Source organism: Anabrus simplex, chromosome 2, assembly GCF_040414725.1.
Source record: "Anabrus simplex isolate iqAnaSimp1 chromosome 2, ASM4041472v1, whole genome shotgun sequence".
Classification (NCBI taxonomy): domain Eukaryota; kingdom Metazoa; phylum Arthropoda; class Insecta; order Orthoptera; family Tettigoniidae; genus Anabrus; species Anabrus simplex.
The window spans coordinates 512,799,671-512,826,959 of record NC_090266.1 but is presented as its reverse complement, the minus strand read 5'-3'; the positions used below and the strand labels follow the sequence as shown (position 1 = coordinate 512,826,959).

The 27,289-nt window shown below is 39.5% G+C and overlaps 1 protein-coding gene across 4 annotated transcripts in view; it reads left to right on the top strand.

Moving 5' to 3' along the window:
• Cirl (Calcium-independent receptor for alpha-latrotoxin) overlaps nt 1–27,289 on the top strand; it is a 666,667-nt gene that overhangs the window by 622,321 nt on the left and 17,057 nt on the right. For 2 of the 4 annotated variants that reach the window (XM_067140878.2, XM_067140879.2), the window contains one exon: nt 8,848–9,066. The exons of 1 other annotated variant lie outside the window; for it this stretch is intronic. In XM_067140878.2, the coding sequence (XP_066996979.1) occupies nt 8,848–9,066 (219 nt within the window). The remainder of the gene's footprint in view (nt 1–8,847; nt 9,067–27,289) is intronic. One more of the 4 variants, XM_067140880.2, reaches the window with a different exon arrangement.

The following is a 27,289-nucleotide window of genomic DNA, read 5'->3' as shown; positions in this document are numbered from 1 at the left end:
ACGTGCGTGTATGAATGTGGGGAAGATGATGATGATGATGATGATGATGATGATGATGATGATGATGATGATGATGATGATGATGAGGTAGGGAGAGAGTGAAACCCGGTGTCGGCACATTGCCTACTCCTGTAGAATAACACAAAGGGGTCTGCTCAGAGCTTTACGTCCACATCTAGTGATTAGAAAATATGTACCTCCACCTCCCCTACCCTGCCGGACAACATTCTGATGGTGAAAAATTTTCAACCAACGGGACTTGAACTGGCTAACCATGATATCATACCATATAGACTTCAGCGCTTTAACGATCATGGCCAGCAGGCGGGCAGTGTTTTGAGTAAATCAGGTGAATTCATAATAGATCCCAGGGAATAAGTGGACAGGGTGAAGGAATATTTTGAAAATGTTCTCAACATAAAAGGAAATCTTCCTAGTGGCGTAGCAAACAACCAAGTTCATGGGGAGGATGACGCTGATGTTGGTGAAATTACGCTTGCGGAAGTGGAAAAGTTGGGAAATAAACTCCATTGTCATAAGGCAGCAGGAATAGGTGAAATTAGATCTGGAATGGTGAAATATAGTGGGAAGACTGGGGTGGAATGGTTTTGTAAAGTAGTAATAAGATTAGCATGGAGTGTTAGTAAGGTACCTTCTGACTGTACAAAAGCAGTAATTGTGCCTATGTGTAAGCAAGGGAACAGGAAGGATTGCAGCACCTATCTAGGAGGTATCTCATTAATTAGGATACCAGGCAAGGTGTTCACTGGCATTTTGGAAGGAAGGGTGTGATCAGTGGTTGGGAGTAAGTTGGATGAAAACCAGTGTGGTGTCAGACCACAGAGGGGCTGTCAGGATCAGATTTTCAGTATGCACCGAGTAATTGAAAAATTTTCCGATAGGAATAGACAGATATGTTTATGTTCGTAGATCTAGATAAGGAATATGGCAGATTACAAAGGGAAAATACGTTATTCATACTGGGGGTTATGTGATTAATGGTAGATTATTAAAATCAATCAAAGGCATTTATGTTGACAAGTGGGCTGCAGTGAGAATTGATGGTAGAATGAGTTCTTGGTTTAAAGTACTTACAGGGGTTAGACAAGGCTGTGGTCTTTCACCTTTGTTGTTTATAGTTTACATGAATCATCTACTGAAATTTTTTAAGTTATAGGGAGGGATAGTAATGTAGTAAACAGTTTGGCCTATGCTGACGACTTGGTCTTAAAGGCAAATTGTGCCGAAAGCCGGCAGTGTAATATCTTGGAACAAAAAAATAGATTTGACGAGTATGGTAATGAAATTAGCCTTTTCAAGATGTCGGTAGGTAAGAAGTCCAAAAGAATTCAATGTCAAATTGGGGGTACAAAGATGGGACATGTAGATCATTTCAAACAGACCTATTTAGGATGCGTATTCTCCCAGGATGGTAATATAGTAAGTGAGATTGATTCAATCTGCAAGAAGGCTAATGCAGCGAGCTCGCAGTTCCGATCAACAGTCTTTTGTAAGATGGAAGTCATCTCCTGGATGAAACTATCTTTACATCTGTTTTCAGACCAACTTTGCCTTACTGATGTGAAAGCTGGGTGGGCTCAGGATATCTTATTCATAAGGTAGAAGTAACGGAAATTAAATTAGTGAGGATGCTTGCTGGTAGAAACAGGTGGGAATAATGGCAGGAGGGTACTCAGAATAAGGAGATTAAGGATAAACCTCCTTCGGTGGTGGGGTAATGCGAGGCAAATGGAGGAGAATAGGTTGCTTTTGATAATAGTAGACTCTTATACAGGGTAAGAGAAGTAGAGGGAGACAAAGATGACGATGGTTAAACTCAGTTTGTAACGATTTAACGCTAAGATGTATAGAACTAAACGAGGCCACAGAACTAGTTACAAATAGAGGATTTTGGCAGCAGTTAATAAATTGACAGAGGCTTGCAGACTGAAGGCTGAAAAGCATATCAGTCTATAATGGATGTATACAGTGTGTATCAGTGATGATGATACAAACTTTCAGAGATGATGGAGGATGGCAAATGGATCAATTTGAGATAGGGAACCATATTCTGGAAATGATAGTGAAAAGTTAAGCAAAATTCTACTCTTTTACATCCATTATCCTGCACAAGTTTCACCAGCTTCTCCGTTTACAACAAATGTTTGAAATGGCATCCCCCCATGTCATTGCGGGCTTGGCATCATCGCACAACGTTCTGTCATACCCGTTTGAATATCCCCAGTGTAGTTTCAACAGCATCGCAGGCAGCGAGAATTCTTGACAAGCGGTCCTCTTCAATCTCAACAGGAGTCTCATACACAAGGCTTTTCACATGGCCCCATAAGAAGAAATCAAGTGGGGTGAGATCAGGTGAATGAGCGGGACACGAAACAGGACCACCTCTTCCTATCCGCTTTGCAGGGACTATCTGATCCAGGTGTTCACGAACCCTCAGTCCAAAGTGAGGGGGGGTTCCATCATGTTGGAACCACATCCATTGATGAAGGGCAAGTGGGATGTGTTCCAGGAACGTGGGTAGTACATCTCTGAGCATCACTGTGTACACTGCTGCATTTAGGCGGGGAGGATGAAGAAACAGGCCTACTACATTATCATTGACTATGCCTGCTCACACGTTGACTGAAAGTTTGTGCTAATGGGTCTTCACAACTGTTGCTTGGGGATTCTCATTGGCCCAAACATGATTATTGTGACTATTTAGCATTCCGTCTCTGATGAAACAGGCTTCATCTGTTAAAAGCACATATGCTGGAAAGTGTGAATTAACTGCAAGGCACTGCAAGACCCATTGGCTGAACATGACTGGAGGTGCGAAGTCAGCAGGAACCAAAGCCTGCTTTCTGTAGATGGCAGGGGTGTAGCTGTATTTCACTCACCACACAGTCATATGCGAAACATTCATTTCACGTGCAACTGCTCGAATGCAGGCACCTCATCCACGCGTGCAAGCACTGCATCTTCTAAGTCAGAAATCCATGTATTTCGTCGTCCTCCTTGGGTCATTGCACTGTGATACCAATTGCCCTGTTTCACTTAATCATAGGTACAGTTGTTGAAACATGGTGTGAGCCGGATGTCTCCTATGTGGATATTTGGTCTTGTGCAACCATTCGCTTTCTCTGCTGCTTCCATTCGCTTGCCCATACACAAGCGCCATATCTGCAAGTTCTGTAACCAGGTTCAACTCTATTTGAATAGGGCTGATCACCGTTCCACTTCAACCCGTAGACACAGACTGAAGCCTACAGTGCAGACATCACACACTGATCACGTCAGTATACAGTGCGCCATCTGCATTGGATTTGTTGATTTATTATCCTATACTGCTAATAATAAGAGTTGTCGTCTGACATTTCTTAGAGGGAGGTCCGTTTACTGCCTGCAGAGGCGGGATAAAGGGAGTGGCTGTGTGGTTGCCATGGAAACGAGGGTGGGGTGACTGCGGTTGCCATGGAGATAAAACTTCAGGGCAGCTCGTCTTGCTGGGAGTTGCCAAACCTGTCACTGTCACTGATAACAACCTGATTGTATAAGAGTGATCGCAAATGGGACGACACGGCCAGGTAGTCCACAACAGATCACAGCGGTCAGAATGAAGGAGGGAACAAGTGAGCCGGAAGCGAGGGGTAAGAGCATGTAGAAAGGAATGCTGGAATGTGGCAACATCGTGAAATGGCGCGTGCAGTGCTCCTCCCTCCAACCTTACCTGTCAGACGCCAACTTTAGTTAAGTCTAGTATAGCCTCTTCTGCTCATCAGGACTGCCTCCCCTATTGTACTCTTAGCACATGTAGTGTTCAGTACAGTCGGAGGTATCAGACCGGTTTTTGCTTTAACTTTTGTTGACTCCTGGCCGCAGTGGTGTGGTGGATACGACGTTGGTCTATTAATCCCAAGTTAACGGGTTCAAACCCGACCGAGGTCAGTGGCTTCTAAGGGTGTTTAAATGTGACAACCCCATGTCGTTGGCTTCTGGCATGTTAAGGAATTACTGCGGGACGAAATTCCAACACCCCGGCATCTGTTAAGAACAGACGGATATTAAACAATTTGGATTATTAATAACTTTTGACTTGAACGTTTCCAGACTATGGTTCCTTTGGTCAAATTGATCTATTTGCCATCCTCCATCATACCTAATAGTTTGTAACATAATCACGGATACACCCTGTATATGTATATGCATACTAGTAGCTTGTTGAGGCAGTAGGACCAATTTATTGAGAATATTTATTTAAACATATTTGAATGAAGAGCCTAGGTGGCTACATCGTCCTTTAACTGTATTTGTGTGAATACAACGTTCTTTATATAAACTGTATTACCATCTTGGTCTTTTGCTCTTGTTTCCTTAACTCTGGCATGGAAACATGTGGCTGTAATTGTACGTTGGTACTATTTGCGACCACCATATGACGTGACTTTTCTTTGGAGGGAGTCGGCATTCAGATATAACAACATGTTAGTGCTACAATAGTAAAAGTGAATTTAATGGTTCAACCTTTTCAATACAATATATAATGTTGTACAAGATTGTTGTTTTACAACATGATTTATTTTTGGTACCAGTTTCAACTCGTTTTTAGAGTCATCATCAGCCTATATTACAAACTGAGCAAGAGGACAAAAACAAAATATATGACAGTATACATACAATGATACATGGTATGTGACAAATGTTTACACTTAAAAGAATTATGGATAAAATAGGTGGCGATTTTTACTACGTGTTAGAGGTGTAATAGTCTTGTGTGATCTTGATATAGTTGTTGGTATCGCACATTCTAATGTTGAGATTATGGTTATATGTTAGTTAAATGTTTGATGAACATATTAAAATCTATCTCCTCAGGTGAGGAATCTTTATGACATGGTGGAATGAGTCTTGAAAGCAACTTTTGCACTATGTTGTTTGACGAAGTTTTCCAAGTCTATGTTTTACCGGCACGTCAAACGGTGGAGAACTATATACATGTAGGTCCTTTGTTAATGTGCTGGACCAGAATTTTCCCAGTTCAATGTGGATTATGAAGCCTAAAGAAAGAAAGAAAACTAGTTAAGTATGTAGTAGGTTTAAAGGGGGCAAGACAAAATAGTAATGAATATAGTATGAATTTTATGAGGCTCACCTTGCTTAGCGTGCCATGTTGCTTGACTTGTAGAGAGGAGATGAGAACTGAGGTGTGTGGTGTGCAAGAACAGAGCGGTGGTTTGGGTGAGGAGGGGGGGGGGGGGGAGCTTGGGGAGTGTTGGGGTGATATGGAGGTGTTTTAAGGCGGATCGGGAGGGCAAAGCGGTGGGGGCATGTAGTGTGAGAGGGTGTTGTGTATTGCGTGAAAGATCGAACGCCTGTTTGAGAACTTGATGCTTTTAAAGATCTTAATGAGAAAGTCGAAGAGACATTTGGGTTTAGGTTGAGTTTAAAAAACTGTTCAAGGCGAATTAAAACAGTTTTAGCTTATCATCTAATTTTTAACTTAGCTTAACATCTAATTAGTACATGTTTTGTCCTGATTTGCGGGACATCTTCAGCTAAAAAGCATGAAATACAAAAACTGACACACACAATAAAACATTAGGTGAGTTAAAACTGTTTAAAATATGTCCAAAGCTCGTAAGATGTTTGGAGACACTTAAGAAAGTAGGACCAGGGGAAACTTCTTAAACCATAGTTGAAGTCTGGTAGGAACATCGTGTTATCTTTCGATAATAATGTGTCGTTAGGAGTCTTCACATTGGTCCCGTTGGGCTTGCTTTGTGTGTGCTGTCTGTTGGCTTAGTAATAGTCCAAATAGAAACTAAAATCCACAAGAACATGAGTAAAACAGCACTAATTTCACATATATACTTTCAACCAACCTTAAACATTCATCAAATAACAATGCAGTGTTAATGACAATAACGACTTGCTCCCCGAAGAGGAATAAACGAAGATAAACACTCAGCAAAATATTTCTATTAGTGCATGTTACTCTTCGTAGATTGGAATGTTAACATCCTTTCTTAAGTGTCCCCAAAAATTTTACCAGCGTTGAACATATTCTAAACAGTTTTAAATCACCTAATCTTTTATTATCTGTGTCAGTTTTTGTGTTCCATGGTTTTTAGCTGAAGATGTCCCTAAAAATCGGGATGAAACATGTACTAATTAGAAGTTAAGCTATGTCCAAAATTAGACGATAAGCAAAGTTTATGTAATCATACATTAGCCCTTAAAAAGTATTGGAAGGTAGAAATCGCCTCTTAAAATCAAAGTTGATCATGTTGTAGACAGTAGGTTCGAACCCCACTGTTGGCAGCCCTGAAAATGGTTTTGTGGTTTCCCATTTTCACACCAGGCAAATGCTGGGGCTGTACCTTAATTAAGGCCACGGCCGCTTCCTTCCTACTCCTAGCCCTTTCCTGTCCCATCGTCGCCATAAGACCTATCTGTGTCAGTGTGACGTAAAGCAACTAGCAAAAAAAAAAAAAAAAAAAAGATCACGTTGTAATTGATGGACACTTTGTATTAGGCTACATTCTGCAAGTGTTTTTTTCATACATGAGGTAGTAGATGCAAAAGTTGATAAGAAAGTACAATGCTTATATGATACATATCTTACATTTTGACCATTTGCAGCTATTAACTACCGAACCCTGCTGTCGGCAGCCCTGATGATGGTTTTCAGTGCCCATTTTCATACCAGGCATATTTTAGGCCTATAACTTGATTAACTCCATGGTCGCTTCCTTACCACTCCTAGGACTGAACTGTCCTATCGTCCCAATAAGATCTATCTGCGCCGGTGTGACATAAAGCAAATTATAAAAATAAAAATATAAAAAGGCAGGTACTAGCAAGAAGTATTCCTACACCTCCCTCTTCATCTCTTTTTTGTTCTATACTGAAATTCCTTTCTCTCAAGTTTTGCTTTCACCATGTCTTTGGACTCCCGTTCCATGGTTTCAATGAATGCCATAACGACTGCAAATGTGAATCAATGGACCAAATGTGGTGCATTCGCTCAGACTAGCACCATGCAGTCGGACGGGTCACTCACAGTAGTGAAGTAGGACTTAACTACGCGGTTAACTTCGCTCGATCGACCACAAATGGGGAATGCAGAGCCTTAGTCAGAAGGCTGTTTTCTGAGGTAATTCTCCCCACCAATGGTCTACATACAGTGCCAGCTGATCATAAGCAACTCTGAGAGTTGGTGGGGGCTCGGCATGTTGCAATACATGTTGACATACTGGCACTCAGGAATAGTGTGCCTGGTGTGCAAATACTCGACTGGCCAGGTTTTGTCCACTACATTAGGCTTTCCAACAATTGACAGTTGTTGAGTTGAGAAGCAACACAATAATAAGACCTATTCCAAAGTACGCGAAATACATGCAAACTTATAAGACACTTTTGCACCAACCATCCGATTTCATTGTTGGCAAGAGTGAGGTTGTGTCATAAATTTCATAATTTGTCGATTCTGGGACAGAAAGACATAGGATTTCCCAACTTCATAGGCTTAAACAATGTTCAACTCAAGTCGTTTACAACAAAATACCGCTTTTTATGCAATTCTCACCTGTAGAACACAATACACAATTCTCTCAAATTTTATTTTTATCATTTTGGATTTATGCACAATCTAAAGGTCCACAAGGGTAGACTTTTAAAATCACAGTTTGAGAAATGCTGCTCTAGAAAATACACCCCCCCCACACACACACACAGCAATAATATTCTCAGTTAATAGATACAATTCCAGTGCGTTTTATGGCCCTTTCATACTGAACTGCTTTTCTAGCCATAATGTTGGTAACTGGCAGTAGCATTGAACATTTTTATTTTGAAAGTCTATCTCTGAAAACAGCCGAATATGATCGGTCAGAATAGCTCGAACGAGGTTACATGTTTCCAATAAAATCTGTAGTGAGATTATCATAATTCATTGTTGATATATCCTTGTTATTGTGTAGCATGTTGCTCTATACTGTTCTAAAATTCTCATGCTCCTGTATAATTTTTTCCTTGTTAGTTACAAACGTAGTATTCCTGTGTTAAATTTAGTAGTTACTCTGGTGTGAACTTCAAATTTATCCACCCCTCTAAATATACCAAAAACTACCTCTGAGCTATCTTGGTGTATGTTTAAATTAGTGTTATAATTTTAAATTGAAGTTCGGTTATTATGGACATAATATATATTTTTCTAAGCCATGGAATCAGAGGTGGGTCTCTCGACTTTATATCTTTCACTACCCCAATTTACTACTGTTGATTATACATTTTATTATGAAAAGCCTTATTTTGTAAAAATGCTTACCAAATATTTTTAGCTGAATTCTCAGTTTTTCGGTGCAACATTTATGGTTTTTGGTGAACATTTATGAAAAATAAATGTATAATTGTAAGGACATTGACTTTGATGATGTGTGAAAAATTATGCAGTTGAGGGCTACTGTTTCTCAAGAGAAGAAATGGAATAATATTCAAATACTGTAAAATCAAAACATCTTCTGAATGACTTAATTTGTGTATCTTTAATCGATGCAAATATATTCAAGTGTCTGCTAGTGGCTGAATGCGATTCAGGTATGTATATGTTCATTGCAAATTATTTTATGCAATAGATGAAAAGTGAAATTTATCAGTCAATAAAACATGGTAGAAATGGTACTGGTGGCCTTAATTGCTGATATTTCAGAACTTGTATAGTGCTAATAGTCTCTCTGCTGTAAATGATAATGTGATGTTTGTACCTATAGATTAGGGGTAGATTAGAAAAGTTAGGTATGCTGTAGGTCTATAGGGCAATGGGGCTATTACCTGTCCCTGTTGCAGTACTTCCTGCAGCGGGAATGGAGCTTGCACAGCAGCCGCGGAAGGCCCAGTCCCAGCCTCGGCCCCGGGCCGAGCCGGGCTACGCGGGCTGGCGTTAATGCCAACCATAACAACCAGGAAGTGGAGGTGTGTGTTGCCACCTTGCCTTATGTCCGTCCCCCTAACCTTCCCAAATCTACTACCACTTGGGGATCTCTTCATAAGCCTTTGGTGTGGAAGGTGAGCCCATGGATTCACGCTACTACTAGCTTTACCCAATGTGCATGGGTAGTGCCTTGCTTATGCCTTGCTTTTATATAGATTTACTGGGTGCTGGTAAATAGTGATGCTGTATATAAAGCAGACAATGTAGTATTATTTTGCTTGCATTATTTCCATTAAAACAAAGAAATATATGAAATGACCAGTTAAAGAATACTTGTTACAGGCATCTGAGAATTGCTCTTTATATGCAAATAACATCTGTTTCTCTCTCCACAAATTCTCTTCGTTCCAGTTTATCTTTATTCACAGTGTTACAGTTTTTGAAATCAGTACAGTACCCGGGGTCATTGATTTAATGTATTAATTACGTATTTGTAGGAGAGGTCTTCTACCAGATGTATCCTTGCCACGCTTAGGTACTACTTTCCATCTTTAACCCTTAAAAGGTTGTGATCTAAAAATAGTTTTAAAGGAAAATAAAAATGGTATAACCCATCTGCTTGTCATATTCATACCTTGGCCTACCCTTACCATTCTTAGTGCCTACACTTCCCTCAAAAACCAACTGAACAAATCCTGGGTATCTTAAGATGTGTCCTATCATTCTCTCTGTTCTTCTACAGTAATTAGATTTAGCCAGATCTATCTCCCCTCACAAATTTGATTCAGTATCTCTACTACCCATCTCACTTTTAGCATTCTTCTGTACTACCTCATTTCAAGAGCTTTCTTTCTGGATTGCTGTTTCTTTTTCAAAGCCCACGATTCTTATCACTGCAGATTGATTTTTATACCATTTGTACATAATTCTTCTTTCTTAGTATCTGGCCCCGATCACCTTCAGAATCTCAAATAGCTTGTTCCAATCAACATTATCAAATGCCTTTTCTAAATCTACGAATGCCATTTATGTGGCCTTGTCCCTCTTAATTCGGTTCTCTAAAGTTAACCTATCCACAAAGACGCACACGAAATGCTGCCTGTTGGTACAGTTGTTTATTCACATGTATTTACAAATTACGCACACATAACCTTAATCACTGCTGTCACTAGCAAAATACATACATCAACAAAGCTGCCCTTTTAACAATTGCGTATCACTGCACATGATAAAGAATAAATTATACACAGATTCTTACATTAATTGAACTAAATGTCTATATACAGTGCATGTTACATGACATAACCTCACAAACAACGCAATCGTATCATGTGTACATATGATGTAATAATAATGATATAATAATAATAATAATAATAATAATAATAATAATAATAAGACTAGATATATAGATGAAAACAACTTCGACTCTGAAGGGTTCAGGATATACAAGGGAAAAGCTGGTCAAAGTCATGAAAAACATGCCACACCTAGGAACTGGCTTCATAATAAACAAGAATGTCCTGGATTCCATAGTCCAGTTTGAGTCCCAATCTGAAAGACTATCAACTTTGGTTTTCAAATCTACCAATAGAATATACACTATTTTGAATGCCCATGCCCCCATAAATGAGGACAACAGAAAGAACAAGGAGAAAGTGGAACTCTTTTGGGATCAGTTGGATGATGTCATCCAAAGGGTACCTGAAAAACACATCATACTAATGGGAGACTTCAACGCCCAGACAGGGAAGGAGAGAAAGTATCGACATGTAGTCGGGAAATACCCAGCGCATAACAGGACCAATCAAACTGGTGTCAGACTTATAGAACTGTGCCAAGCCCACGGTATGATACTGAAATCCACAGCTCTTAAAAACCTTCCTAGAAAACAAAAAACGTGGATCTCACCAAATCCTAACTTGGGTGAATTTCAACTGGACCATGTGGCTATTAGACGGAAGTTCAATAGGGAAATACAAAATGTCAAAGTCCTCAGGGGAGCTAATTTAGACTCGGACCATTACATGTCGAAGATAAGGATCAAAATCGTCCCCAGAAGGAGAGACAAGGTTCTTAAACACACAAGCAAACGATATGACCCGGAGAAAATTTTAAATTCAAAAGAATATCATCTTGTGACAAAGGATATACACAAATAAAATTGGGATCAAATAAAACAGAACTTATTATCAAAAGCCGAAAAATTTGCCCCAATAACAAAAGTTAAAAAACATGCTTGGTGGTCGGAAGAATGTGACGATCTATTGAAACAAAGGAAGGAAGCATGGCACAAATGGCAGTTGCAACGAACGGAAAGCAATAGACAAAATTTCTTAAATATCAGAAAGATGGTCAATAAAAAATTCAAAACAATTAAAAAGGCTTACGAAAACCAGATGCTTATTCAAATAGATGACGACTTTACCAAAAACAAGATAGGAAGTTTCTACAAAATCTTTAAACAGAGAACAACGAAGTACAAGCCACCGACTCTATAGTTACGGGACAAGAATGGAAATATAGCACATAACAACACTGATAACTGCAGGATACTAACCGACTACTGTGAAAATCTCCTCAACTGTGAAAAGCCGGTAGAAAAAATGACTTTTGATACCCCAACAAATACCAATCCTGACTCGCAGCCGCCAACCTTCGAGAAACTAGAAAAGATCATTTCGAGCCTTAAAAACAACAAAGCATCTGGAGAAAACCAAATCACAGTCAAACTTTGGAAGAATGCCAACAAGGAAGCAATAGAATCCCTACAAAACGTTTTTGAAGAAATCTGGGTCAAAGAAAGAATTCCAGAAGAATGGAAGATGGCGCTTATCCACCCGATCCACAAGAAGGGGGATAAAATGAACCCCAACAACTATAGAGGCATATCACTTTTGGATATTACATATAAGATATTCTCAAAGGCCTTACTTAATAGGACAGAACCACAATTAGATCATCAGTTGGGTGAATATCAAGCGGGATTCAGAAAGGGGAGATCCTGTCCGGAACAAATCCTGAACCTTAAAAATCTCATAGCATACCAGAAATCTAGGGCAAAAACATACGTCATCACCTTTATTGACTTCCAAAAGGCGTATGACTCACTAGACCGGGAAAGTCTCCTTTCTGTACTCAAAGAATTCGGTCTTGACAACAAAATAGCAAACCTCATCAGGGAAGCTCTCACCAATACATTTTCCAAAGTCAAATTTATGGGAGAATTGTCGGCTCCTTTTGAGATCAAAACTGGTGTCTGACAGGGTGACGGACTGTCCCCCATACTGTTCAGTTGTGCCTTGGAGAATGTAGTCAGAGAATGGGATAAGACAACTAGTGGTGGAATTCGATTGGGATCGGTAAACAAGGGTATCAAGATCAAATGTTTAGCTTTCGCAGACGACATGGCCTTACTAGCTGAGACGTGGGAGGAAGCCAAGGAGCAGTCCTTCGAACTGCTGAAGCAAGCAGAGAAGATAGGTCTCAAAATCGCCTTTGGAAAGACCAAAATAATAACCAACATTAAGAATCCTCCAAAATATTTGAAAGTGGGGGAACAAAAAATAGAGATCATCACAGATTTCAAATACTTTGGTGAATGCATCAGTTGGAATGGTCTTGAGAAGAAAGCAATGGAATCTCGACGAACCAAAATAGAAACAGCCTTCCAGCTTACGAAAGACATCTATAACAAAAAATCCCTCTCGTGGAATTCCAAGATCAGACATTATAATACAGTAGTCAAGCCTGAAGCCCTTTATGCTGCAGAAACTCTATCTATAACTATGCATGGTCCAATGGAAAAGTTGGAGATAAAGGAAAGGAAAATACTACGAAAAATTCTAGGCCCCAAATTCCATAATAACGAACTTTCACACATCAGCAATGAAACCCTGTATAGGAAATCGGAAAGGATTTGCGTCACAATAAGGAAAAGGAGAATTGACTTCTATGGCCACATCCTAAGAATGGATCCGAAAAGGATAACTAAAAGATTCTTAGACTATTTCCGTAATAAGAAAACCAAGCCGAAAGGAAACTGAGAAGGACCTACGAGAATTCCAAATTACAGAAGAGATGCTTGTAGATGGATCTGCAAAGAAAATAACCAAAGATAAAATAAAGAGGTTTCAGGACAGGGTGAAGCCCAAACGACTATAATTTCTGAAGAAGAGAGGAAGGCAAGATCTGAAAGAATGAAAAAGTACTGGGAGGACAGGAAAACACGACTCGCTAACCATTGATAGATCTATCGTACCCCAAAGAGAGTGAAACAGACAAGAAGAATAAGACTAATACTAAATGGATGTAAACACTTCATAGCTATAAATTACAAGTAATAATAATAATAATAATAATAATAATAATAATAATTCGAGTTCAGTACTTGCATTATTTACCCATGGGTGAATATTGTTTTCAAGTTATATCTGTTTATCACACTTGCGTCAAAGTGAGGATTATTTCAAGTGTTCTTACATATCTTCTGAAGCCAAATTGATCTTCTCCCAACTCAGTTTCAACTTGTCTTTCCATTCTTCTGTAAATAATACTTATTAAAATTTTGCGGGCATGAGATTCTGAACTAATAGTGTGGTAGTTTTCTTGTCAGCACCGGCTTTCTTGGGAATAGGTGTAACAATATTCTGCCAAAAATCAGATGGCACTTCTCCCGTATCATACATCTTGGACACTAGTGGAATAACATCGCCGTGCTAGTTTCTCCCAAGTTAGTCAGTAATGCAGGGGGTATGCCATCAGTTACAGGTGCCCATAATATACGCTGCCAGAGGTCCCAATTTGAACCGAGAACATCGTTCAGTACCCTGGAAACACAGTGTCCGCCATTTTTCGTTTAAAAAATATCTTGTTATTTAATACTTGGCAGACTGAATCCAGCCATGTTCTTTAAGGTAGAGATGACGTATGTTTTATTACGCAACACACTGTCTGAAGTTCTCTCACGTTCTTTTTTAGTACTAGAAGTTGTTAAGTCTTTTGACTGTTTATGTTATTTTAATGCCAGCCATTTTTAACCAATAGAAAAATGGTTTCTTAATTTTTGCACCTGTTGCTCCAATACTCAGTGGATGTTCAGCAAGAAAACCTTTTATACATATGTTCTTACAAAATAAGAAAATATGCTCTTGAACTTTTATAATAGTGAAATATTGGTTTTTTTGTCCTCGGCTCAATTTAATCTGCTCGCACATGGTTTAATGTTTTTAGATTCAGAGGACTTTTGTCAAGATGACGTATATTCAAAGTTTTAAGACAGTTGGTGCTATTTTTTAGGTTTAGGTCATAAGTTAATGTTTATGGATCTTGTTTTTTAATTAGGTCTTGCTAGTTTTGTAAAATTTGTGTATACTTTATTCACTGTTTTTTGTAACCTTGTCATTGTATATTTTTTCTTATTGTTGGCTGATGATGGTGATGCACACCAGCATTGAAACCGGTACTAAGAATAGTAAAATGTTACAATTTATCTTATAACATTGTATAGTGTTGAATAGGTGGACCTCTCTTGTTTCCATTAGATTCTCGGTTCAATACGGAATTTAACATGAAGTTTTTAAACTTGAAAGATAGGATTACTGCTGTGTACCGAGTATTATTTTAAATTTGCTCTACGTCGCACCAAAACAGATAGGTCTAATGGCAATGATGGGATAGGAAAGAGCTAGGATTGTGAAGGAAACGGCCTTGGCCTTAATTAAGGTACAGCCTCGGCATTTGCCTGGTGTGGAAATGGGAAACCACGGAATACTATCTTCAGGGCTGCCGACGGGGTTCAAATTCACTGTCTCCCGGATGCAAGCTCACAGCTGTGCGCCCCTAACCACATGGTCAACTTGCCCGGTCGTACCGATTGTAACAGCCTGCCTGAATATTGGCAGGAAGTAGCTGGGGAGTTAGATAACTACCTTCTTTAGCATGCCATTCGTGTGGTTCATAAATTTTCTGATACTACTGGTAATAATAATAATAATAATAATAATAATAATAATAATAATAATAATAATAATAATAATAATAATAATAATAATAATAATAACTACTGGTATGTAACACACTGGTTAATCATAGCATTCAAGCTATTCAATCCCTACTTTGAGGCACAGATTGGAATGGGTGGTGTGCATATTTAATGGAATAATGGCAGAGGAGTGTTCACGGTTGTCTGCGGCCTGGTCATTCTAGTTCTGGAACTTTGCACTGTTAGATCGGCACCGTAGTACTGTTCGTAAAAAGTGAGAAAATGTGCAGTTTTTCATTTGATAACATTGCTTTTAATCACTATATTCCTACTGACGTTTTTGTAATGATCTCTGTTGACTTCAGTTAGGAAAACCACAAAGTCATTCTTTGTGAGAATCTCGTAGCGAAGCACGGCTATATCAGCTAGTTAATTCCTAAAAAAGAAGTGGTGGTCCTTTGTTCTACCTCCAAATTCTTGAAATCTGTTATCTACTCGTGGACTGAGTTCGGCCAGTAGAGCACTGGTCTTCTGATCCGAAGTTGGGAAGTGGGACCCCGGCTCAGTCTGAAGAAAAGTTGAGACGGTCAACAGTTCCCCAGTCGACAGCCCCTGATCCCAATACCTGGCCTGCCCTAGTGACAATGAGTGTTGGCGGTCCGTGTCTGTCCTCTGGACACAAGGAGTGCGTGTTGTTTAAAGGGAGAGTGAGCACTGTCAATAGCAAGGTTGTCACATTTTTCATTGATTATTTAAAACATGTTAGCATTTAATTTATACTTAAGATAAAATATAAAAACCTGATCATGAACCACAGCTCAGAGCCATACTGCAGAATATTTTGTTTCTGCATGTCCTCGTAACTTTCTGCTAGGTGAATCAAAAATCTATCTTTGTTGCTATCCATGTCTTGTTTCATGTACCTCTATCTTAATGGTGTGTCAGAACACAAGCAGACCGGTTCTCGAAATTGATTGTTCCAGCTCCTTTACGCAGAAGTTGACACACACTAGCACTCAAATTTGGGGTGAAATTATTTTTCCTTGCATATGACTTCAGTTGAGTCCAGACCATTTCTATGGGGTTTAAAATATAGTGATATGTTGGGAGTCGCAAAACTTCATGTCCACATGAATCTGCGATCTCCTCTACAGTGTACAGTTTACTGATATTGGCTGATTTGATTTCCTGTAACATAACTATCTTAATGGGTATAGGTTTTGGCACGGGAATGTTATTGTACTCAATAAACTTAATAATGTCCTTAATATCGCTGTTCGTGGAAGGAAACCAAATCAGCTGCTGTGAATGATAGCTTGCATTGTCCATCGTGATTACTAGAGCCCGGATTTCCATGCAAATGCATGTTTCTAAATAAGCTCGTTACACTTCTCAAACTTTGCAAATATTCGTTTTATGGCTTAACGATTCCAAATAACTACTCTTTTTCCCTGCATGTTTGCATGTTTTGGCTATTTTGGGAGAAAATTCATGCATAATGCATATTTTGAAGATTTTGGATTTAATAGCGAATATTTGGACGTTTAATACTGCATAATACGACTTTTCTTCTGATTTTGGCGCATATATAATGTTAACTTGCATGATAGTGCCTTTTATACATGTTGGTGTGCAGAATTTGGGACCATTTTTCCACATTACACAGTATGTCTGTTACTGAGAGATGGAGAGAATGTATTCCTGGCATCCTATCTGACAACCAAAGTTAGTACATAAGGTAGACGTCCTATAAACCAATTAAGCAAGCACTTTCTTATCTGTTGCTTGAGTAAACAATGACGTAACGCGGAAGTCCCTACGTCGATCTCTGTAATTCTTAGGAATAAGGTGTTCCAGTTATACATTGCTATAAATTGAACTTTAAATTGTGCATTACTCATTGACGGCTCATTAGTTCGTCTATATTAGACGAACAAAACAAAACTTGTATCACACTTCTGTGACGCCGTGTTACCGAGATACCAGCTTACAAACCTTGGTTTTGCACTGAACCTTCCGTTGTTGTCTTGGACGTTCCTACCTGAAACTCTCACTCGTCAAACGTCTTTGTTATCGCAGCAGGCAATCGTTACCAGTTATTGAGGTCCTTCAAAAGTGTCTGCAATCATCGCACGCAGAAGTAGCTGCCGCAGCTGGTGGTCGAACAAAGTGATCCGTTCAAATCCTGACTTTGAATTCATCAAAATTATGTGTGACATCGTGGTCAGGGTCAACAGCAAGGATAGAATAGTGCTAATGGGCGATTTCAATGCGAGAGTTGGGAAGAGAACTGAAGGATACGAAAGGGTGATTGGTAAATGTGGGGAAGATATGGAAGCTAATGGGAATGGGAAGCGTTTGCTGGACTTCTGTGCTAGTATGGGTTTAGTTGTTATGAATACATTCTTCAAGCATAAGGCTATTCACCACTACACATGGGAGGCTAAGGGTACCAGATCCATAATAGACCATATCTTAACAGGCTTTGAATTCAGGAAATCTGTTAGAAATGTACAAGTTTTTTGCAGATTTTTCGATGATACAGACCACTATCTGATCTGTAGTGAACTAAGTATCTCTAGGCCTAGGGTAGAGAAAGTGAAATCTGTCTGCAAACAAATAAGGGTAGAAAATATCCAGTATGAGGAAATTAGACAGAAGTACATGGATATGATTAGTGAGAAGTTTCAAACAGTAGACAGTAAGCAGGTTCAGGATATAGAAAGTGAATGGGTGGCATACACGGATGCTGTAGTATAAACAGCAAGGGAATGCCTAGGAACAACTGTGTGTAAAGATGGGAAAGGCGAACATCTTGGTGGAATGATGAAGTGAGTGCAGCCTGTAAACGTAAAAAGAAGGCTTATCAGAAGTGGCTCCAAACAAGGGCCGAGGCAGACAGGGATTTGTACGTAGATGAAAGGAACAGAGTGAAACAAATAGTTGTTGAATCCAAAAAGAAGTCATGGAAAGCTTTTGGTAATAACCTGGAAAGGCTGGGTCAAGCAGCAGGGGAAACCTTTCTGGACAGTAATAAAGAATCTTAGGAAGGGAGGGAAAAAGGAAATGAACAGTGTTTTGAGTAATTCAGGTGAACTCATAATAGATCCCAGGGAATCGCTGGAGAGGTGGAGGGAATATTTTGAACATCTTCTCAATGTAAAAGGAAACCATCCTGGTGGTGTTGCAAACAGCTGAGCTCATGGTGAGGAGGAAAATGATGTTGGTGAAATTATGCTTGAGGAAGTGGAAAGGATGGTAAATAAACTCCATTGTCATAAGGCAGCAGGAATAGATGAAATTAGACCTGAAATGGTGAAGTATAGTGGGAAGGCAGGGATGAAATGGCTTCATAGAGTAGTAAAATTAGCGGGGAGTGTTGGTAAGGTACCTTCAGATTGGACAAAAGCAGTAATTGCACCTATCTATAAGCAAGGGAACAGGAAAAATTGCAATAACTATCGAGGTATCTCATTGATTAGTGTACCAGGCAAAGTATTCACTGGCATCTTGGAAGGGAGGGTGCGATCAGTCGTTGAGAGGAAGTTGGATGAAAACCAGTGTGGTTTCAGACCACAGAGAGGCTGTCAGGATCAGATTTTCAGTATGCGCCAGGTAATTGAAAAATGCTACGAGAAGAATAGGCAGTTGTGTTTATGTTTCGTAGATCTAGTGAAAGCATATGACAGGGTATCGAGGAAAAAGATATTCACTATACTGGGGGACTATGGAATTAAAGGTAGATTATTAAAATCAATCATAGGCATTTATGTTGACAATTGGGCTTCAGTGAGAATTGATGATAGAAGTGTTCTTGGTTCAGGGTACTTACAGGGGTTAGACAAGTCTGTAATCTTTCACCTTTGCTGTTCGTAGTTTACATGGATCATCTGCTAAAAGGTATAAAATGGCAGGGAGGGATTCAGTTAGTTGGAAATGTTGTAAGCAGTCTGGCCTATGCTGACGACTTGGTCTTAATGGCAGATTGTGCCGAAAGCCTGCAGTCTACTATCTTGGAACTTGAAAATAGGTGCAATGAGTATGGTATGAAAATTAGCCTCTCGAAGACTAAATTGATGTCAGTAGGTAAGAAATTCAAGAGAATTGAATGTCAGATTGGTGATACAAAGCTAGAGCAGGTCGATAATTTCAAATATTTAGGTTGTGTGTTCTCCCAATATGGTAACACAGTGAGATTGAATCAAGGTGTAGTAAAGGTAATGCAGTGAGCTCGCAGTTGCGATCAGCAGTATTCTGTAAGAAGGAAGTCAGCTCCCAGACAAAACTATCTTTACATTGGTCTGTTTTCAGACTAACTTTGCTTTACGGGAGCGAAAGCTGGGTGGACTCAGGATATCTTATTCATAAGTTAGATGTAACAGACATGAAAGTAGCAAGGATGATTGCTGGTACAAACAGGTGAGAACAATGGCAGGAGGGTACTCGGAATGAGGAGATAAAGGCTAATTTAGGAATGAACTCGATGGATGAAGCTGTACGCATAAACCGGTTTCGGTGGTGGGGTCATGTGAGGGGAATGGAGGAGGATAGGTTACCTAGGAGAATAATGGACTCTGCTATGGGGGGTAAGAGAAGTAGAGGGAGACCCAGACGACGATGGTTGACTCGGTTTCTAACGATTTAAAGATAAGAGGTATAAAACTAAATGAGGCCACAGCACTAGTTGCAAATCGAGGATTGTGGCGACGTTTAGTAAATTCTCAGAGGGTTGCAGGCTGAACTCTGAAAGGCATAACAGTCTATAATGATAATGTATGTATGTATGTATGTATGTATGTATGTATGTATGTATGTATGTATGTATGTATGTATGTAGTGGTAAAAATGCAAAAGATGTCCTATTTGACCTCACTTTGTCCCAGATGTCTTCATTTAAGTATGCATCTGTCACTTCTTGTGACGTACAAAGGTCATTTTCAGAGTTCATCTGTCAGCATATTCTTAAAGGAATGAACTTAAATCAAGAAAATTTGGAGAAATTACGGTAGTTGTACAATGTTTCAAAAGGAACTGAATTTTGATAGTGCATATTTTCCCGTTTACTGTGCATGTTTTGCCATATGATAGGGCATGAATGCATGCATATTTTGAGATTTGATAGAGCATGGAAATCCGGGCTCTAGTGATTACATATTTCCTGTCGCATGGTAAGTTCTTTTCAAGAAGTGACCTGAGCTGCCATTTCATCACGGCTATCTGGTTTGCAGTCTTCACTGTTTTTAGCCAACAAATAAAGACAATTCTCCACCCAGCCTTCACTGCCACCTCCCCATACCAGCATGCAACATTATAATACCCTTGCCTCGCGATGTTGGTGCCTTCAATATGCAATTACAAGTTCCATCATTCCACCTTTTCTTCACAGCGTCATGAGTGTCTACCAAATTTCATCTAGATAGACAATCCTGCACTCCTTGGAATGCACTTTCCGGGGAATGTCTGTAAATTTGTATTGCCAAGCTGCTATTGTACCAGATTTCATTACAATCTGTTTTTCTTCAGAGTGCAAAAACAAAACCCGAGTTTTATTAACAGCTGTCGTAGAGTAGATTTTTTCATAAGGAAAACCGCACACATTTTTTTTTCAGATGTTTTAATAGTTTCTGTATGGTTTGTGACTTACCTGTAGTAAAGAATTTACATATCTCATATCTCCCCAAATCACAGTAAAAATCATGTTTTCTTAAAAATAAGCCTATTATTATGACACTTTTTTGGAGGTGTAGGACCTCTTTGTATGATTTTCTGTTAATTATTTTCTTGTCAGGTTTCAACATTTTACCAGTCTCCAAAATATAACCATTGCCTGCATTGTTCTTCCTAACGTAAGCATAGCATACAGCCATTAACTTTGCTTACTTAAAGTTTTAGTCCCCTTTCTTTTCTTCGTACTACTACTACTACTACTACTACTACTACTACTACTACTACTACTACTACTACTACTACTACTACTACTACTTTGAGTATTACTCGCTGGCATGGAACCACTGCTACTCTGTCGAATATTACTGCTACTGGTGCTCATTTGAGGATCATTTGCATGCACAGGTAGATTTAATTCAGGATTTTCTGGTGCGTTAATGTCCACATTTGATTCCCACGGCCTCTACATTATTGCATGAAGCTAACTGAAAAGCAATTGCACTTCATAAATATTAATTAATGAAGTAAATATTACAAGACTTTCAGACAGCAAACAAAGCACGTGTGAATTGTCTGAGTTGAAAAAAGAGACTGGCAGCTATTCTAATAAGAGGTGTATTGGCTACATAACTGTGAGCATTGCTGTTGGGGAATGGGAAGTTCCATTTTAAAGCCCACAACCATTACAAAATCTTCCCCTGCTGGGCAAGCAAGGGGCCGGGAGATCAAACGCATACCAATCCATTTGAGAGCTGGTAGGTATCCATTGCCCATCTCAACTATATTTGAAAGCATTCATATAATCCATTCTCATCTGGTGGGTTTACTGTCATGTACAAGACCTTGTGAAGAAAATTCCTACTCCTTGATGTCTCAAAAAAACCCAAAGTAGTCAACTGGGCTTAAAGCTAATAATGTTGTTGGTAACTTTTTCATTTCTAGGTAACTCCTACATCTACATTGATCGTTTTGTCATATTCATGCCTTGGTTATCCCCTACTGTTCTAATCACCTGCACTTAAAAACTGTCTTAACAACTAGTGGGTGTCTTAAGATGTGTCCTATAATTCTATCTTTTAATTTGTGATTCAATCTACCCATCTCAACTTCAGCATTCTTCTGTAAAATCACATTTCAAAAGCTTCTATTCTCTTTCTTTCTGAGCTGGTTATTGTCCATGAAACCATACAATGCCGCACTCCATATGAAAGTCTTCAAAAACATATTCCTAAATCCTCTATCCATGTTTGAAGTGAGCACATACCTTTTCTAGTCTGCATTTAATGTCCTCCTTCTGCCATCATTAGCTATTCAGCTGCCCAAGTAACAATATTTATCTACTTCTTTTCAGACCTCATTTCTTACTCTAATATTACCTGCATCACCTGACTTTATCTGACTGCATTTGATTACTTTTGTTTCGGATTAATTAATTTTTTCATCTTGTACTTCTTCAAGACTGTGTCCATAGCATTCAGCAATTTCTCCAGATCTTCTGTCCGGCTCCATGGCTAAATGGTTAGTGTGCTGGCGTTAGTTCACAGGGGTCCCGGGTTCAATTCCGGGCAGGGATGGGAATTTTAACTATCATTGGTAAATTTTGCTGGCACAGGAGCTGGGTGTGTGCGTTTTTGTCTTCATCATCATTTCATCCCCATCATGACACGCAGGGAGCCTACGGGCATCAAATCAAAAGACCTGCACCTGGTGAGCCGAACATGTCCTCGGACACTCCCGGCACTAAAAGCTATACCCCATTTTTTTTCTTTCCAGATCTTCTGCAGCTTCAGATCATCACATCATCACATCAGCAAATCTCCAGAGTATTAATTTCCTCTCCATGGATTTTGATTCCCTTTCCAAATTTCTCTTTGATTTTTCTTTAATGCCTGTTCTATATATACATTGCAACGGGAGAGGAGACAAACTGCAGCCTTGCCTCAATCCTTTCTGGATTTATGATTTTTATTTTTATGGCCTTCGATTGTTATCTCTGCAGACTGATTATTGTATGAATTGTAGATAATCCTCCTTTCACGGTGTCTGATATCGATGGCCTTTGTAATCTTAAATAGTTTTGCCTAGTCAACAATTTTGAAAGCTGTTTGTAGATCTACGAATGCAATCAATCAATGAATCAATCAATCATTCAACTACCACTGATCTGCATTTAGGGCAGCTGCCCAGGTAGCATATCCCCTGTCAGTTTTTTACCTGGATTTTACTTCAATAATTTCAGAGAATTTGGAAATTTATCAAACACCTCTCTTGGAAAATTATTCCAATCCCTAACTCCTCTTCATATACACAGATATTTGTCCCAATTTATCCTCTTCAATTCCCACTTTATCTTCATGTTGTGATCTTTTCTACTACTTTTAAAGACACCATTCAAACTTGTACATCTACTAATGTCATTCCATGCTATCTTTTCACTGACAATTTGGAACATAATGCTTAGTTGAGCAGCTCGTCTCCTTTCTCCCAAGTCCTCCCAGCCCAAACTTTTCAACATTTTGGTAACACTACTCTTTTGTCTAAAATCACCAAGAACAAATAGAGCTGCTTTTCTTGGCAATTTTTCCAGTTCTTGAATTAAGTAATGTTAATGAGGGGCCCCACATGCTGGAACCATACTCTATTTGTGGTCTTACCAGAGACTTATGTGCCCTCTCCCTTACATCCTTACTACAACCCCCTAAACATCCATATAACGTGATGAAGAGATCTGTAACCTTTATTTACAATCCTGTTTATATGATTTCCCCAATGAAGATCTTTCCTTATATTAACACCTAAGAATTTTCAATGATTGCCATTAAGAATTTTCACCCCATCAACACAGTAATTAAAATTGAGAGGGCTTTTCCTCTTTATTAAACTCACAACCTGACTTTTCTTTCTGTTTACCATCATACCATTAGTCCGGCTCCATGGCTAAATTGTTAGCTTGCTGGTCTTTGGCCACAGGGGTCTCGGGTTCGATTCCTGGCAGGGTCGGGAATTTTAACCATAATTGGTTACTTTCGCCGGCACGTGGGCTGGGTATGTGTGTCGTCTTCATCATCATTTCATCCTCATCACGATGCGCAGGTCGCCTACAGGTGTCAAATCAAAAGACCTTCATCTGGCGAGCCGAACTTGTCCTCGGACACTCCCGGCACTAAAAGCCATACACCATTTTTTTTAAATCACACCATTGCCTGCTGTCCATCTCACAACATTGTCAAGGTATTTTTGCAGTCTCTCACAATCTTGCATCGTAGTTATTAATTCATGTAGCGTAACATCATCCACAAGAATTCTTATCTCTTATTCCAGGTCTTTACTCATATCATGTATATACTGGGTGGATCAACAGCCCCTTATTTTTTCAGAGATAGGCAACCCAAATAATGTGTGTAACTTAAAGGTCCTTATACTTAACTTTTATGAACATGATATAACTTGAAATTTCTCCTTATGGTCGATAAAGGCTCTCCCCTACCTGTGTCTCATCACGGTAAATTGATCCATGGACCTAGCAAAGGAAAAGCTACTATGCACAATTCCATGCCAAATACCAAGGACCATTTTGCAAACATATGATTTATTGTGCCTTGAAATATCACAGTTACCATAATACGATTGAATTAATAGGTTATGCCACATGCTCTGTAGTGAAAAGAAGTTAAATGAGCACTGTAAACCATCATTGAAAACTTTGACATGGATATTAACTTTTGAGGTGGAACGGCCATACTTAAGTAATAAGCCTCTAGGAAGCATCATGTATGTTGACTTTGTGGCTGAATTGGTTAAAGGGTGGAGCGCAAGGTATGTATCAGCAGCGTAGGGGTTTGAATGCAGAATGCGGCAAATTTTTTGAACGACAGAGGTGCTCCATTTTAGCAGAGATACAATAATAATTTTTTAAGGAGGTGCACTCCGATTTGGTGTCTTTCCCCTAAGGATGGGTGGGGAAGGAAGTTGGCCTTGGTCTTTTATTAAGGTACCATTCCGGCATTTGTCTGGTGGGGAAAGTGGGACACCGAGGAAAACCATTTTCAGGATGGCCAGCATGGGATTTGAATCCACAACCTGAGTGCAGTGCACACACATAATAATCCATACCTACCAGGTCACATCACAGCGCTTATCAATTTCCTCATGATGTATTCCTATGAAGAGTACATTGAATTCTTGCTAATTTATGGAGAAAGTAGAGTCAAATTAATATGTATGCAATGTGTTTCATAATAGTAAAAAGTGAAATGAACACTGTAAAGCATTATTGAAGACTTTGACACAGACATTAACTTTTGATGTGAACCAGTCATACTTATGTAGTAATCCTTTAGTGAGCATCTTGCATGTTGTCTTCGTGGCTGAGTCAGTGATGGGTCGGTGACACAAGGTGTCTGAATATCGTTAACGTAGTGGTTCGATTCCAACCATATGCATGTTTTATTATTTTCGACAACAGATCGTGCTCCATTTTAACGGACACAGATCACAGCACGCATTCATTCACTCACGATGTATTCCAGTGACGAGTATGTTGATATGTTGCTTATTTATGGGGAAGCAAGGCAGAAAGCAGTCTAGTCGCAACGTCTCTGTCACGAGCGTTTTTCTCGCAGAAGACTACCGACTACCAATACGTTCCAAAATCTTGAACGAAGATTGCGGTCAACTGGGACACTTGGAAGGGTACCTTTCATTAGAGATGCTGTTATGGACGCTGTCCAGAATAACCCTCATGTTAGTACATGGACACCTGCATGACAGACCAACAATCAGCTGGTCATCAGCCATGCATATACTGCATAACAATAAATTTCACCCATACCATCTGCAGTTACACCAGCAGCTTCACGGGTGTGATTTTGATGCTAGAGTAACGTTCTGTCAGTGGGCATTTTGCAGTGTGACCAATAATGCAGCCTTTTTGTCAAGAGTCCTTTTTTTTCCCCAGACAAATCACAATTTCACAACAATGGCGTCGTGAATTGGCACAATATGCACTAAATTAGCCCGGAGAATCCCCACTGGGTAAGTGCAGTGGGGAGTAAATGTCTGGTGTGGGATCTTGCGTGACACTCTCACCGGACCATATTTCTTCCACGGACATCTAATGGGAGCACGCTATCTTCATTTTCTTCAAAATGATCTCCCACTGTTGCTGGAGTACATGCCACTGCGCGAGCAATTACGAATGTGGTTTCAACAGGACGGGGACCCACCTCGTGTATCAGTAGTCGTTCGGAACCATCTTTGTGCTTCATATCCAAATAAATGGATAGGAAGGGAGGACCTGTTCACTGGCCTGCCAGATCACCCAATCTAACGCCACTTGATTTCTACTTGTGGGGTCACTTTAAAGCAGGTAGCATCTGCACAGGGGCCTAAAGATCCTGGTCACCTTCGGCAACCGATCACCGAGGTAGGCCAAGTTGTTACACCTGACCTGTTACAATGTGCAAGAATGCCTTTACAACGCCATGCTGAAATCTGCATAAACCAAGGTGGTAAACATCTCCAAACACTTGTTACAATGAATATGCAGGGTACACTACTTCCTACCTACAGACCATCATGTTGTAGTCCAACCTGGCTACATAACATCGCATAAAAATGGTCCTTTTTTGGACCAAATAAAAATTAATTCTATGGAACAGGATGATATGTGGCCACATTACAGTCACTGTAAACAGTGTTATGCGAAAGAAAAAGTATACCAGCCTGTGAATCGAACCTACTACCAGACAGCTTGGCTGATGCAACAGAAGTGATGTGCGATTTAGCCACTTTAGATACCGCGAGCCGTGGTGCATAGCTAGCACATTGTAGTCCTTTATAGACACTTCCTGTCCAAACGTAAGATAGTGTCATTTGCAGCTGTGATCGTTTTACACATTCGCTATAGTTTAAGTAATAGAAATAACATTGCCGTTGATGATTTCTACCATATTTGCGAGGATTATATAAATGTTATCGTGCTAAGACCATAAATACTCAGGTACTAAGGGTTAAGGCCATAAATACTCAGGTACTAAGGTCTTTTGGATGACTATGATATACATGTTAGTTGGGTTACCTATCTCCGAAAAAAATATGGGGCTGGTGAACCACCAGGTATATAAGAAAACATAAAGATTCAATTGTATTGCGTCTATGAATTCCCCCCTTAATGATTACAGGATCAGATGCTTCACCTCTGGACAAGTTGGCCATGCAGTTAGGGTCGCGCAGCTGAGAGCTTACACTCGGAAGATAGTGGATTCAAACCCCTCTGTTGGCAGCCCTGAATATGGGTTTCCGTGGTTTCCCATTTTCACACCAGGAAAATGCTGGGGCTGTGTCTTAATTAAGGCCATGGCCTCTTCCTTCCCACTCCTGGTCCTTTCCTATCCCATCGTTGCCATAAGACCTATTTTGTGCCAGTGCAACGTAAAGCTAATTGTAGAAAGAAAAAAAAAACGTAATTTCTCAGAGTTCTGCTTTCCAGAAATATAGTCACCCTTTCACCCTTCTATCTAGTCTTATTTCACTCTTTTTTTTTTTTTTGTTTTTTTTTTGTTTGTTTGTTTGTTTTAGTCGGTACTGGTATTCTCTCATGGTCTGTCATACCAAAAGCCTTAGATGACTGTTCATCAGAAATACTATTGCTTGGCTGATGCCTTTAGAAAGGAAATTAATATTATTTTGGGTAAATTAGGTGAACT